General features: G+C 49.1%; 1 protein-coding gene across 12 annotated transcripts in view; it reads left to right on the top strand.

Moving 5' to 3' along the window:
- Window positions 1-13,343, top strand: part of LOC138916701 (liprin-alpha-1-like) — a 108,195-nt gene that overhangs the window by 35,290 nt on the left and 59,562 nt on the right. For all 12 annotated transcript variants that reach the window (XR_011424033.1, XR_011424034.1, XR_011424035.1 and 9 more), the window contains 3 exons: window positions 11,860-11,961; window positions 12,303-12,467; window positions 13,112-13,186. Coding sequence is in view for 9 of the 12 variants with exons in the window: in XM_070229924.1 (XP_070086025.1) it covers window positions 11,860-11,961; window positions 12,303-12,467; window positions 13,112-13,186 (342 nt within the window). In the remaining 3 variants the exon portion in view is untranslated. The remainder of the gene's footprint in view (window positions 1-11,859; window positions 11,962-12,302; window positions 12,468-13,111; window positions 13,187-13,343) is intronic.

The following is a 13,343-nucleotide window of genomic DNA, read 5'->3' as shown; positions in this document are numbered from 1 at the left end:
TCCGTGGAAATGTGGATTTTACGCTGCTCCTAATGATGGCTTTAGGCTGTCAAGGTCAGGCAGGCAGTTTCTGGTCTCATACTTTAAAGACAGTTTCTTTATGATTCAGTGGTTTTTTGGCACGTGCATAGATCTATGAAAGGAAGTATTCGAAAATGAAAACTATTTTATACTCCAGTAAGCACGAGCAGCGCCAAAAATCACATACTTGCTTTACTGGAAAGTTTGAAACATGGTGTGAATATAAACTGGACATTAATATGCTTCATATTGTGTTTTCATTTTATTATTATCTAGTGTTGTTAATTTATCTGAAACTCTTTAAGGTAGTCGTCTTTTGTAAAAAAGTAATGTTTAAAAAAAAAACCTACCCAGAAGATTCCAGAAGGCACTCATTCCTATTTGAATAAATATTTCTGCCCTTGATTTTTTATTTCATTGGTTTGATTCTCCCCTGCCGCTCAGGCTCCGTTTGAAAAATTTAATCAGAATGTTTTTGCCTGTGAGTATTTTGCTGTTATTATGCACTGAAATGTTATGCTTCTGAAATATACTTTCACACTAATATTTCAGATTGTTTTGAAATATACGTGTGCATTCATATTTCACATTGTCTTGACTAATTGTGAGACATTATTTGTGTTTAAATACAACATGCTTGTAACAACCGAAAACATTTTGGTTTACTCTTTAGCAGAAAGGTAAAAATACGTGAAGCAAATCTTATACTCACTGCCCATGAGTAAATCCCCATTTTTGCTTAAAAGCAGATGCCTTCCAAAGAAGAAAGGAGTGATGGCTAACATAGCTAGAAATTTAAATTGGAAATGAGGAACAAAAATGGAACAATTCGGGGCTGGCCCCGTGGCCGAGTGGTTAAGTCTGTGCGCTCTGCTGCAGGCGGCCCAGTGTTTCGTCAGTTCGAATCCTGGGCACGGACATGGCACTGCTCATCAAACCACGCTGAGGCAGCGTCCCACGTGCTACAACTAGAAGGACCCACAACGAAGAATATACAACTATGTACTGGGGGGCTTTGGGGAGAAAAAGGAAAAAATAAAATCTTTAAAAAAAAAAAGGAAAGGAATAATTCACTCATTGCCATTGTAAAGAAATGTGTCTACCCATGTGTACACCCGAGAGAAAACATAGCATAAATCCACATGAAAACTTGTGCAGGAACGTTCATAGCAGCATTATTCGTGATCGCTAGGAAGTGGAAGCAACCCACATGTTCATCAGCGAATGAAGGGATAAACAAAACATGGTCCATCCATGCGGTCGAATGTTATTCAGCCATAAAAGTGAACAAGGCCCTGACACACGCTACGATGTGGATGAACCTTAAATATGTGATGCTGACTGAAAGACACCAGACACGAAAGGACAGATATTGTGTGATTTCATTTATACGAAACGTCCAGAACAGGCGAGTCCGTGGACTCAGCGGATTTGTGGCTGCCAGGGGCTAGGGGGGAGGTAATGGGGAGTGACTGCTAATGGATCAGCTTTTGGGGCGTGACCAAAATGTTCTGGAATTACTGGTGATGGTAACACAACATTGTGAATATGCTGAAAATCACTGAATTGTACTCTTGAAAATGGTTAAGATGGTGAATTTTATGTTAGTGACTTTTGTCGTAGTAAAAAATCTCAAAAAGAAAAGAAAAGAAAAGCAGTGTGGTCCCATTTTTTCTGACTTTGAGTGATGTGGATTGAAAATAGTGTTATAAAATAGTCACATCAGGGGCCGGCCCACGGCCGAGTGGTTAAGTTCCCGCGTTCTGCTGCGGCGGCCCGGGGCTTCACTGGTTCGGATCCTGGGCATGGACATGGCACCACTTGTCAGGCCACACCGAGGCAGTGTCCCACATGCCACAACTAGAAGGACCCACAACTAGGAGATACAACTATGTACTGGGGGGATTTGGGGAGAAAAAGGAGAAAGAATAAAGGGAAGAAGAAGATTGGCAGCAGTTGTTAGGTCAGGTGCCAGTCTTGGGGGGAAAAGAAATTCACATCAGTGTTTCAATTACTGTGAGGTAATGCAGTTCTCTCAAGAGTAAAAAAAGTTAAGATGTCAAAAATGATCAAATGTCAGAGTGGGCAGACCAAGTTGTGAGTTGTGTTTGTGTTATTGCCGCCTGGCAGTGCCCCTGCAGCCGGTGGACAGACCACATCCTACAGAGATGCTCAGGTTTGGCTCTAAAGGATGCTCATTTGGAATTAGACTCCCACACAATGCATCCTCCCTAGTTGCCAAGCCAACAGTTAGGAAAGAGGCACAGGATGGTTTTTTTCCATAAACTTTATTTTTTAGAGCCATTTTGGGCTTACAGCAAAATTGAGGGGGAGATACAGAGGTTTCCCGTATACCTCCTGCCCCCCACTCCCCCAGCCTCCCCTACTGTCCACACCCCCCACCAGCGTGGCACATTGGTTACAGTCCTTGAACCTACGTTGATGCATCGTCACCACCCAGAGTCCACGGTTGACGTCAGGGTTCGCTCTTGGTGCTGGACCTGCTGTGGGCTGAACACGTGTGTAAGGACCTGTGTCCACCATTATAGGTCATCCGGAGTAGTTTCACTGCCCTGAAATCCCGTGCTCCCCCTGTGCATCCTTCCCTTCCCCCAGCCCTGGCCATCACTGATCTTTCGAGCATCTCCATAGTTTTCCCTTTTCCAGAATGTCATATAGTTGGAATCATACAGTATGTGATTCTTTCACCAAGATTAGCTTCTTTCACCAAGGAATGTGCATTTAAGATTCCTCGGTATCTTTTCACGGCTTAATAGCTCCTTCTTATTAGTGCTGAATAGTACTCCATTGTCTGGGTGGACCATAGTTCATCCACTCACCCACTGAGGGACTTCTTGGTTGCTTCCAGGTTTTGGCAATCATGGGTAAATGTGTAACCATCTGGCACAGTGTATTTTTGACCTGGTCCATACGTACATTAAAAAAAAAAACACTAAGGTAGTTTTTTTCTCCTCCAAATGGAAGTCACGTTCGGTTGTTGGCAGAACAGGTTTGAGCTGCTGTTGGGAGCAGTGGCTGCTCAGCACTTAGCAGAGACGAGTTTTGGAAGACGAGAGCAGGCCCCCGGGCCGACAGCTGGCGAAGTGTCCAGCTCAGGGAGAGCGGAGGGCTGGGTGGCGCTCAGGTTTGCTGATCTTGGAGAGCGGTAGGTCGGTGAGTGGCAGGGAGAGGGGGCGGACAGCGAGAACCTGGGCGGGCATGAGCACGGGGACGCGGGGCGGAGTGCAGACCGCCTCTGAAGTGTGGTGGCGAAGGTAATGGGAGGTGACAGGGCGGGCTGGAAAGCCAGCCAGTGGTCCCTGTTGGAAGAAGGTGAGTGTACGTGTGATCGTTTTCCCCATCATGGGTGGGAATGCTTCTGTTAAGAGCTGAGCTAACGTTTGAAGGTACTTAAGTGACATCCGTTTTAGCAATATTGCAAAAATCAGCCCATCAGAACCCTGTTAGCCACCTGCTCCTGGTGGAAACGCCCGAAGATGCTGTGGAAGGAGCTCGGCGGGGCCAGGTGGCGGCTGTCGCCTGTGTTTGAGGGCTGACAGTGAGGCCTTTCAGCGGAGTGGCTCATTTCCAGCGTCCTCATTTGATGTCACACTTGTGGCCGTGGTAGAACGTAGATATTGCTCCCCATATTTTTAGATGAGTGGTCAAGATGGAGAACTAAGTGACCAGTCCAAGGTCATAAAGGTCAGTTGTTTCCCAGCATGGCTACTGAATTCCCCTGGGAAGCCTTTAAAAATACATATTCCAGGTTCCACCCCAGAAATGTTGATTCAGTAGGCTGAGGCCTAGGAGTCTGTATTTTCATCAGCTGCACAGGTGGTTTTTAGGCAGCTGGTCTGGACAGCACGGTTCCCTGTGCCGCCTGCAAACCTCTGAGGTGGACGGGTGTTTTGTTCTGCAGCACACGGCCCTTAGGCCGTGAACTGAGCAGGGCGAGTGGTGGCCAGGGGAAGACCGGCCGATTCACAGACCTGAGGCAGAGGGCACAGCCGAGGCACAGACGTGTTCTAGGAACTGTAGATGAGTTGGGACTGACATGCCGAGTAGGAGACACAGAGTGATGAGGGAGGAGGCTGGAGAGAGAGGCAGGGTCAGAGCTCCAGGAGCGGACTTCTGGAACCACCCCTCCAGACCAAGGAGACCTGGTGGCCTAGGCAGAGCAGGAGGCAGCGAGGACCCTCCAGAAGATCCAGGTAGGAGGCAGAATTAGTACCCAGCAGCTGGTTAATGTGGGGGGAGAGGAAGTGGGTGATGTGACGTCCGGGAGTCTGGCTTGGACAACTGCCTGGGTGGGTCCTCTGCTGAGTTGAGTGAGGGCCTGGGAGGAGTTGGGGGCTGGGTCAGGGAGGAGGGTGATGAACTCCGTTTGGGGAAGGTGGTTTAAGCGTCCAAGTAGAGATGTCTGACGGGCAGTTGGACAGTTGCCGGGGTGGGGGCTTAAAGCCTTGGACACAGGACACAGGTGTGGAGAGTGAACAGGGCACCCAGGAACCTTTTGTTCAGCAGTTACGAGATGAGCAGGGAAAAAGACGAGGGGAAGAGAAGGGGAAGGTGGGATCGCATGCTCCCTGACGGTGGTTGGCGAGGTCAGCGAGCACGAAGCCTGCCTGGGGTTAGCGCAGGCGAGGGGATTGCTGTGTCTGAGCCAGAGTGCTTTCAGGGCAGCAGCGGGGCCTGAGGCCAGGTTGCAGAGAGCAAGAACAGGATTCAGGATTGGGGTGTGGTGGCTGAGGGGGCAGGTGTTTCTGAACAAGTTCTGTGTCCACGTGGACAGTCCATATTCTGGTCGCGTCCTGTGCTCTAGCATGGTTTTGGGAGACAAAAAGAGAAGGGAGGATTGGTCTTTTTTTTGTTTGTTTTTAAATACAAGGCAAGTACATAGTTAAAAATTTAAAAAGGAATATAAATTAAAAACGAAGTCTCGCTTCAGCCCCCTTTCCCAGTCCCGGTGGGTAACCTGCATTAGCTGTTTGCTGGGTGTCCGTCTCTGTGTTATCTTAAAGACGTAAAAAATACGCATGGTGTGTGTTTGCTGTGAACCAAGTTGAGATGACGCTGAAATACTGTGCTGTACTGTCTTTTTCGGTTCGGATTATACAGTCTCTGCTATGAATCCCTAAATGCTGAGCAGCAGCATAAATTGTGTCAGTATCCATTTCTTAAAGAGAAACCGACAAGAAAAGAAATTAGATGTATTGGGACTTTGTAACTGCTTATGCATTTTACTCTGTTGCTTGCAAATGACATTCAGTGACTGAAAATCCCGTGCTGTTGCCTTAAAAGTGGCTTTCCACAAGTCTAGTGAGCTGACGGTCAGCTTTTCCAAGGGCGTAAAGTTTGCTGTCTTCTGACTGTGCCTCTTCTCCCGTCGTTAGATGCGACATGAACAGACAGTTAGACATAGTCTGTTAACAGGAATAGATAGTTGTAATAACCTTTCTAAGCACACTTTTAATCAAGATGCTGGAGTTTTGAAACATATGATTTGCTGACTCGTAAATAAACTTCCAATTTCCCTTATTTCACAATTTGACATGCTTTAAAACCTAAGGCTGAAGCGGGTAGCTTCTGCTGGCACAAGATAATCTGTCAGTTCTGCAAGTCAGTTTTTCAGGGGTTCGTTTGGTGTGCTAACAGTTAGACCCTGTTTCTATTTGTTTATTACCCTCCCTGTCCCCACACCAAGAGGACGGGTACTTTTTGCCGCCACTGAAGCTTCGCTCCTGTTTCAGCAGGTTAGCGAAAATAATGAAGAGTAGCTAAAACATAAAACGAAAGTACTGATGGAGATGCTAGAGAGTGAAAGATGCTGAAGCGCAGCGTGGGATGGCCGAGTGAAGAATTTGGGGGAGGGCGGGGGGGGGGCAGGACTCACGTGGGGCTGGGGGAGTGGGAAGGGTGGCTGCTTCCAGCCCAGAGTCCTGCAGTTGCTGGGAGCTACTGGAATGACTGGGAAGAAAGAATGTTCTTTGCTTTCGGAGCTAAATGTTGCATCTGATCCATAGGACGTAACTTAAAATTGGTCTCATGGCGGATTTTGATAAATAATGTCTGGTTTGCATAATCTGGACCTGTTATCCAGATCTGAACCTTTTGTCCAGAAATGCTAAATGTCAGCATTTTTGAGCGTTATGTGAAACCAAGTTCTTGAGCTGGTGTTAATGGCTGTTACCTTCCCTGTTCTCAATCCTAGAAAGTGTCAAACGGAAATGCAAATCTGTATTGCTCAGACTTATACTTTAAATGAAAATATCCCAGTGATTATTGGATCTGTTCAGTTTCAGAGATACTTTAATTATAGTAAATAGAATGATACTTTAGACTAGTAGTATATGTGGCTTACAGTATTTTTTAGAGCAACGTTTTTTTTCTAAAGAGGAAAAAGGTAGATGCTGACAATTAGATTCCTGTGATGGTAATAGGGGAGATCATTTACTGCACATATTTGGGGTTTGTTCAGCCTGTGCTAGTTTTTTCTGCAATAATGATACACAGTGCACATATGAACGTGCTTCTGGAGTCTTAAACTTTGGAATTTCCTGTCTAATGTGTATCTAAACTCCTAAGTTTAAATTTGCTTTGATGCTTTTTCAGTTGTCGAATTCTTTTGAGCCAAGGGAAAAGGTTTTCCTTTAAGGAGTAAAAATAATTGTCAAGTTCTGTAAATGTGTTTTCTACCATGGCCAAAGCAGTGTGTCACAGATTTCTTTTGAGATATAACCCAGCGATAGGAATGAAGCATATTCTCTTTACAGGTGAACGAAGACAGTCTGGGCTGTTAGGAAGAACTTAGGGGAACTGCATGAAAGAGACAGAGGCTTGCCTGGGGAGGGGGGCGGGAGGAGGTCACGGGAAAGCGAGGTGACAGGCATCCAGCATAGGGGCTCCATGGGAGCGCAAGTGGGCTCCGGGGCGGAGCTCCCTCTTTCCAGGCGGTGTGAGTCCGTGTAGGAGCCAGCTCCTCGTCCTGGTGCGCAGGGGAGCTTCGACGCACCCCCTGAAGCGTCCAGTGTCCACCTTGTTGTGCTTCGACTAGGCGTTTCATTTAAAGGTGGCGAAATTTGTCCATGACAGCTAGTAAGACTTAAAAATAAAACGCTGATACTCAACCCTCCTGGGACTGCAGGTCCCCTGCCACTTGTCATGGTCCCTCGCCCTTCTCCCCTCTCCCTTCTTCCTCACTCCCCTGAAATCCCATGGTCCGTTATCATCACAGCCTTGCACGCCCTGCCCCTCCCTCGCCTCTTTCACTTCACTGTACTCACCGGCAGAAGCCTGCACCCAGTAAGTGCGTTCTCCGTCCGCTGTCGTGACCAGTGACCGGAAGTGGACCTGCATGCCGCCACAGTGACAGCGACTCTTCTCTTCTAGGTGGCTGTTTTCTTCCTTCCCCTTTCCCCTCCCCAGCGCTCCTCACCCACCCTTAAACTTAACGCCAAGTCCTCTGTTTTCTCAGTGAAATTGGAAGAAATCAGAAGAGGTCTTGCGTAAACTCTCACCACATGTCTACCTATTTACCTGGATCTGTGCCCGTGTATTCGGCTGCCCTTCCTCTTACTGTGGGCGAACTGTGTGCACCCAGGAAAGGCCACCTCTGCACTTGGCCGCTTGGCCCGATCTGCTCGCGCTTACTCAGGGGAGTTACTCTGTCAGTCCCACCGCTCCCCTGGCTTCCTGCCAGTCAGCACGCACACTGTCTCGTCCTCCAGAAGGTCTTTCTAAACCCATGTCTGCTGCAGCCCCTGCCCTGTTTCTCTTCCCCCTCTACCGCCCAGTTCCTCAAAGGAGTTTTCGCTTCTCCTCCTGCTCTCTAGTGACCTCAGCCCAGTCAGGCTTTCGGCCCTGCCGCTGCGCCAGAACTGCTGTTCTCACGGTCACCGCTGACCTGCCTTTCAGCAGATCCACCTATCAGTGATCGGTCAGCCAGCATCAGAGATAGGGCTGATTCCTGCTGGGAGCGCTGGATTCCGGCATGTCCTCCTGCCCACTGCCCGCTCCCAGTCTGCTTTGTTGATGCCCCTCGTCTCCCAGCCATCCAATGTTAGGTTGTCACAGGGCTGGAACCTCATCTCTTCTTGTCTGCGCTCAGTGCCTTGTCCATTTGCGTGGAATGCAATTGCTATCCCGTCTTGGCCAACGTTCCCGAGAACTCCAGACAGGGAATTGCAGCTCTGCACTGGGTATCTCACTCCGTGTGAGTGTCTGATGCTATCTCAAATGGAGCAGTCCACACTGGACTTCCGCCCCTCTCTTCAGAACCTGCTCTTCCCATGCTCGTTCCCTTCTCGGAACGTAGTGACTCCGTCCCTCCCTTGCTCCTGCCGGAATCCTTGGCATGCTCTTGGGCCTTTCTTCCTCTCAGATCTGTTGGGTCTGTCAACACATCCTGTTGGCTCTCCTCCAGGGCATCTTCGGAGCCCTCCGACTTCTCTTACAGTGCGCTCGCTCACCTGGTCTTGCCTGCGTCATTGCAATACCTGCCTGGTCCCTCCACTTCTGGCCTCACCCTCTTACCAGCTCTTCTGAACACAGCATCTCCCTTGAGGGAGTGTGTGTCAGGCTTCAAGGCACATTGAATGACTTCTTTTAGTGTTCCCGGAGTTTCTTTCTGTTTGCAGGCCTGCGGTGGAATACTGAAGTACAGAGTCGTCCGTGTTCTTTAGCCAGTCTTGTGCTCTCAGGAGCAGCCTTTTCTCCAAGGGCACCGTGTGTGTGTAAATTGTGATAAAATATACAGACCATATGGAGTAAAGCGATTCGTTTCAGCAGGGGAAAGGATGACTTGAGTAACTATTGGTGTTGAAACTGTTGTCTATCCATTTGAACTAAAATAAAGTTAAACCTTAATTTTGTACAATGAAAACGTATATACCTACCATTTTAACCAGTTTATTGAGTAGCTGGATGATTTCAGTGAAGCCTGTGTCTGTGGCCCCCGGCTGTGCTCCTGGGGGGGGCGGGGAGGTGCGGCTCTGGACAGGCCCCCAGTCGCCCTGGGCGGTAGTGGCAGTGGTAGGGGCCCTCTTCCCCTCTGTCCCTGACCCACCCAGCTGTTAACTCCACTAATTGCCAGCCAATTGCTCTAGTTCCAGCAGTGCCCTGGGGCATAAATTCCCCTACACACGAACCCAGTCAAATCCTGCCTCCTTTCTAGGAGTTGTCTCCAGGTCAGAGTTTGGTATTTGCCCTGACCCCAGGAGGGTTCCTCCCAGCTCCCCGAAGCTCCAGTTCCCTCCTGCACACCAGCGGGGTACCATCTGGGCTGTGTCTTGGGAAAGCCGGTCATCTCCTCCCAGCTGCCTGTCACCTGACCCCCGCTGTTCTTGAGAGCGCCCTTAGGCTTAAACTTCACCCGTGGAGTCAGCTCCTTTTGGACGAGATTAGGAGCTCTCTTACTGCCTCCCCCCGCCCCCCCACCGGAAAATCTCTGAACTAGGGCTCTGGAGCCTGGTGCGGACAATGGCAGGCTCCTCTGAGTGACACCTGTGCTCTAGGAGCTGAGCACTGGCAGGGGTGGGCAGCAGCCTGGGGTCTCTGCAGCCTTGGAACCACTGCCTCAGAGAGCGAGGGCGGGGATGATCAGGGCCAGGATTCTCAGCACGCGCCACCCAAGGTGTGGCGTGAGCCTCTATTCCTTGAGTGGAAGTTGGGCAGAACCTGGGAGCCCGCACATCTCCACCATGCTTCCCTCTGTGCCAGGTAGCTGGGGGCCCAGGTGGGAAATGCTGCTGTCCTGCCCCTCCCAGGAAGAAGTCCTTCTGATGGGGGCGAGGGGACGGGAAGCCTGTGTTCTTGGCTGCAGCCTCTAGATTGGAGTCTCTACCTCCTGGAGCTGGGGTGGGGGAGGGAGCAGTCTTGGTGCAGAAGCCGCAGACTCATCCCTTTCCACGGAATCTTCATAGATTTTCTTGAAAAATAGATGTTTCTTCATTTGTTATTTGCCCTTAGGACCAGGTCAGAGGCTTTGAATAGTTGTTTTTTTGGTTTTGGGGGAAGATTAGCCCTAGGCTAACTACTGCCAGTCCTCCTCTTTTTCGCTGAGGAAGCCTGGCCCTGAGCTAACATCCATGCCCATCTTCCTCTGCTTTATATGTGGGACACCTACCACAGCATGGCATGCCAGGCGGTGCCATGGCCGCACCCGGGATCTGAACCGGCGAACCCCGGGCTGCTGAAGCGGAACGTGTGAACTTAACTGCTGTGCCACCGGGCCGGCCCCACGAATAGTTGTTTTTATCTATTAATCTCACGAGTTTCACTGGGGAGCAGGTCAGCAGAGCTCCTCATGCTGTCAGGCTGGAAGTTGATCACCCACAGTCATAGACTCTTGAAGAAGAAATTAGATAAAATGGGCGTTAGCTGACTATATCCACAAAAATGTTCACGTGTCCTTCAAGATCTCTGTAAACTGTCTCCATCCCCATCCCCTTCTATTTGTTACCCTTGAGATAACAGCATTCGAGAAAAAAATAAATGTTTTCACTTTACTCTTTTCCATTGTGGAATGTAACAATATGGCTTGCTTCCTTTCATCCCCCAGGGGTAAGTATTTCAGTTCTGCATCATGGCTCAAATAGGCTTTTGTGGGCTAGCCTTATAAAGTCAAATTCTAATTGACCACAGATGGTAATGCTGACTTTGAGTTGCAAATGATTAATTTAGGAATGAGCTTTACGCCACCTGTTTGTCAATTGATTTTCTAGAATTACCTCAATCAGCCTCTTTTCGTATTTTGACTGGCAGCTGGATTATTTGTTAGGTGAACCTTTATCCGTTCCTTTGTCCAGTAAAGAGAAAACTCTTAAAATGTTGAGAAACGTTGGCAGTTGGCAGATAATTTTAATTATTTCAGAGGAGTTTTGCTCCATTGAAAAACTGACAGGAGAATGTGAGTGCTTTCCTTTCTCCCCAGCTTAATGACATCGTGTTTGTGTGAGGGTGCTCAGTGTTGCAGTTAGAAGTGACCCACGGTTGACAAGGGGAGCGCCTGGCACCTCTCCTCTCAGTGATGTCGTCAAGGAACTTTTTCCCCTTAGCTAACGAAATGTCTTCTTTTTTTTTTTCTTTCTGCTTTATCTCCCCAAATCCCCCCCGACCCCGTACATAGTTGTATGTCTTAGTTGCAGGTCCTTCTAGTGGTGGCACGTGGGCCGCCGCCTCAGCGTGGCCTGATGAGCGGTACCATGTCCGCGCCCAGGATCCGAACCAGTGAAACCCTGGGCCGCCACAGCGGAGTGCGCGAACTTAACCGCTTGGCCGCGGGGCCGGCCCCAGAAATAAGTCTTCTTAAACTTCCCCTTCCTACCAAAGGCTTACCGGCATTTGTGAAAAGTCCACATTAGGGAGTTGGCTTTGAGTAATTACTTGGCCAATCCGTTAGCGTTGGAGTGCCATCAGCCTTTTCCTGGGGATGCTCTTCCCCAGGGGAGAATCCGCGTAGAGCAGGAGGCTGGGCACAGGGCGGCGGCCTTCGGGGCCTCTTTACTCTCCGGTGGCTCCAGGTCACCGGGGTGCGAGTCGTTTAAAGATGTCTGTGTCCACTTGGTGTCAGGATTCCTGCTCAGGAACGTGTCGAGGGCTTCTCTGGGTCTGAGGAGGTGGGCTTGGAGTCCCTTCTTCCTCCGCTGTGCGTGTGCCCAGGTGCAGGGGTGGAGGGAGGGTGGCGTCTGAGTTACGGCGTCTGCGCGGTCTTGGGCTGGTGGCTCGACCCCCCACGGAGGTCCCTTAGAGCCTCCGGCTGGGGTTGCCTGTGTGAGGACTGGGGTGGCTTGCTGGGAGTCTGTCCTTAAAAGATCTCTTTCCCCCCTTATTTTCTAGGAGTATGCAGCACTCATTAAAGACCTCAGTGCGTGCAGGGAACAGCTCCTTGAGAGGGAGGAAGAAGTTGCCGAAATGAAGGCCGAAAGAAACAACACCAGGGTCAGTAGGTGCCGGAACTTGAGCCTCTGGGCCACTATCAGTCACTCTGGCTGGCTTTAAACTCGAAAGACGTCCACTCTACCTGGTTTCAAACACATTTTCGACATTTTCCCACGACTTAACTGTGATCGATCAGTTCAGCGTTCTCATACTTTTCTTGAAATTCATAGTTAAGAATTAGTATTTTGATCCATTTGAGGAGGAATTTCTCTAACTTTCTACTGGATTGAAGGCATTCACACTGGTTCAGCATGAGATGGAAAGGATTGATTTGCCCCGAATCCCAATGTGCAATTGAAGGTGTTGTTTAAACTTGCGTCTGTGTTGGCCTTTTCTCCCAGCTGCTGTTGGAGCACTTAGAGTACCTCGTCTCCAGGCACGAGCCGTCCCTGAGGATGACGGTGGTGAAGAGGCAGGCGCAGTCCCCCGCCGGCGTGTCCAGTGAGGTGGAAGTGCTGAAGGCGCTGAAATTTTTGTTCGAGCACCACAAAGCTCTGGATGAGAAGGTACCGGCGGCCCCGGGGCCAGCCTTGGGCTGCGCGCTGTGCGCCCGGCGGGCGTTGTGCGTGTGCAGCTTCAGTTTACTCTTAGTAGCTTCTGGAATTCTTCTCAACAAAGTTCTTCTATAAGAAGACAGTTCTATATGGTTAAAAAGTATTAGTTGGCAGAAATGTTTTAGATTTTTGTTTGTTGTTTTTTCCTTTTTCTCCCCAAAGCCCCCGGTACACAGTTGTGTATTCTTCGTTGTGGGTCCTTCTAGTTGTGGCATGTGGGACGCTGCCTCAGCGTGGTCTGATGAGCAGTGCCATGTCCGTGCCCAGGATTCGAACCGACGAAACACTGGGCCGCCTGCAGCGGAGCGCGCGAACTTAACCACTCGGCCACGGGGCCAGCCCCTGACATAAATGTTTTAAAATTTATTATATCCTGTTTATAGATTTGCTGTTAAGAATTGGGTAATGTAATTTATTTAGGGAGAAGATTTTTCTCAAACTTAAAATTTAAAGCTGTTAAAAGCAAGTTTCCATGACGGTAACATCAATGAGAGACGTTCCAGGTGTTCTGTGTTATATTCTGCTAGTGATAGGGTCACTGTCCGCGAAGGCTTGGAGAAGTGTGCACCCACACACTCCACCCCTGCTGTTTTCAGGTGAGAGAGCGGTTACGAGTAGCACTTGAAAGATGTAGTTTGTTGGAAGAAGAATTAGGAGCCACACACGAGGAGGTAAGCTTGCTAAATCATTGTGTGCTTGGAATTGAGGGCTGTTAATTTTTACTTCTTAATTTTGAAAAAAGTATGATGCCTTAGTGGTGGATATCGGATGTTCTTTATCTTTCTGAATCTGGGTCATTTGAATGACTCGTAAACTAGACTTTTATTT

This window comes from Equus caballus, chromosome 12, assembly GCF_041296265.1.
Source record: "Equus caballus isolate H_3958 breed thoroughbred chromosome 12, TB-T2T, whole genome shotgun sequence".
Lineage (NCBI taxonomy): Eukaryota > Metazoa > Chordata > Mammalia > Perissodactyla > Equidae > Equus > Equus caballus.
The sequence above is the reverse complement of the archived record's forward strand: the minus strand, read 5'-3'. Positions and strand labels throughout refer to the sequence as shown.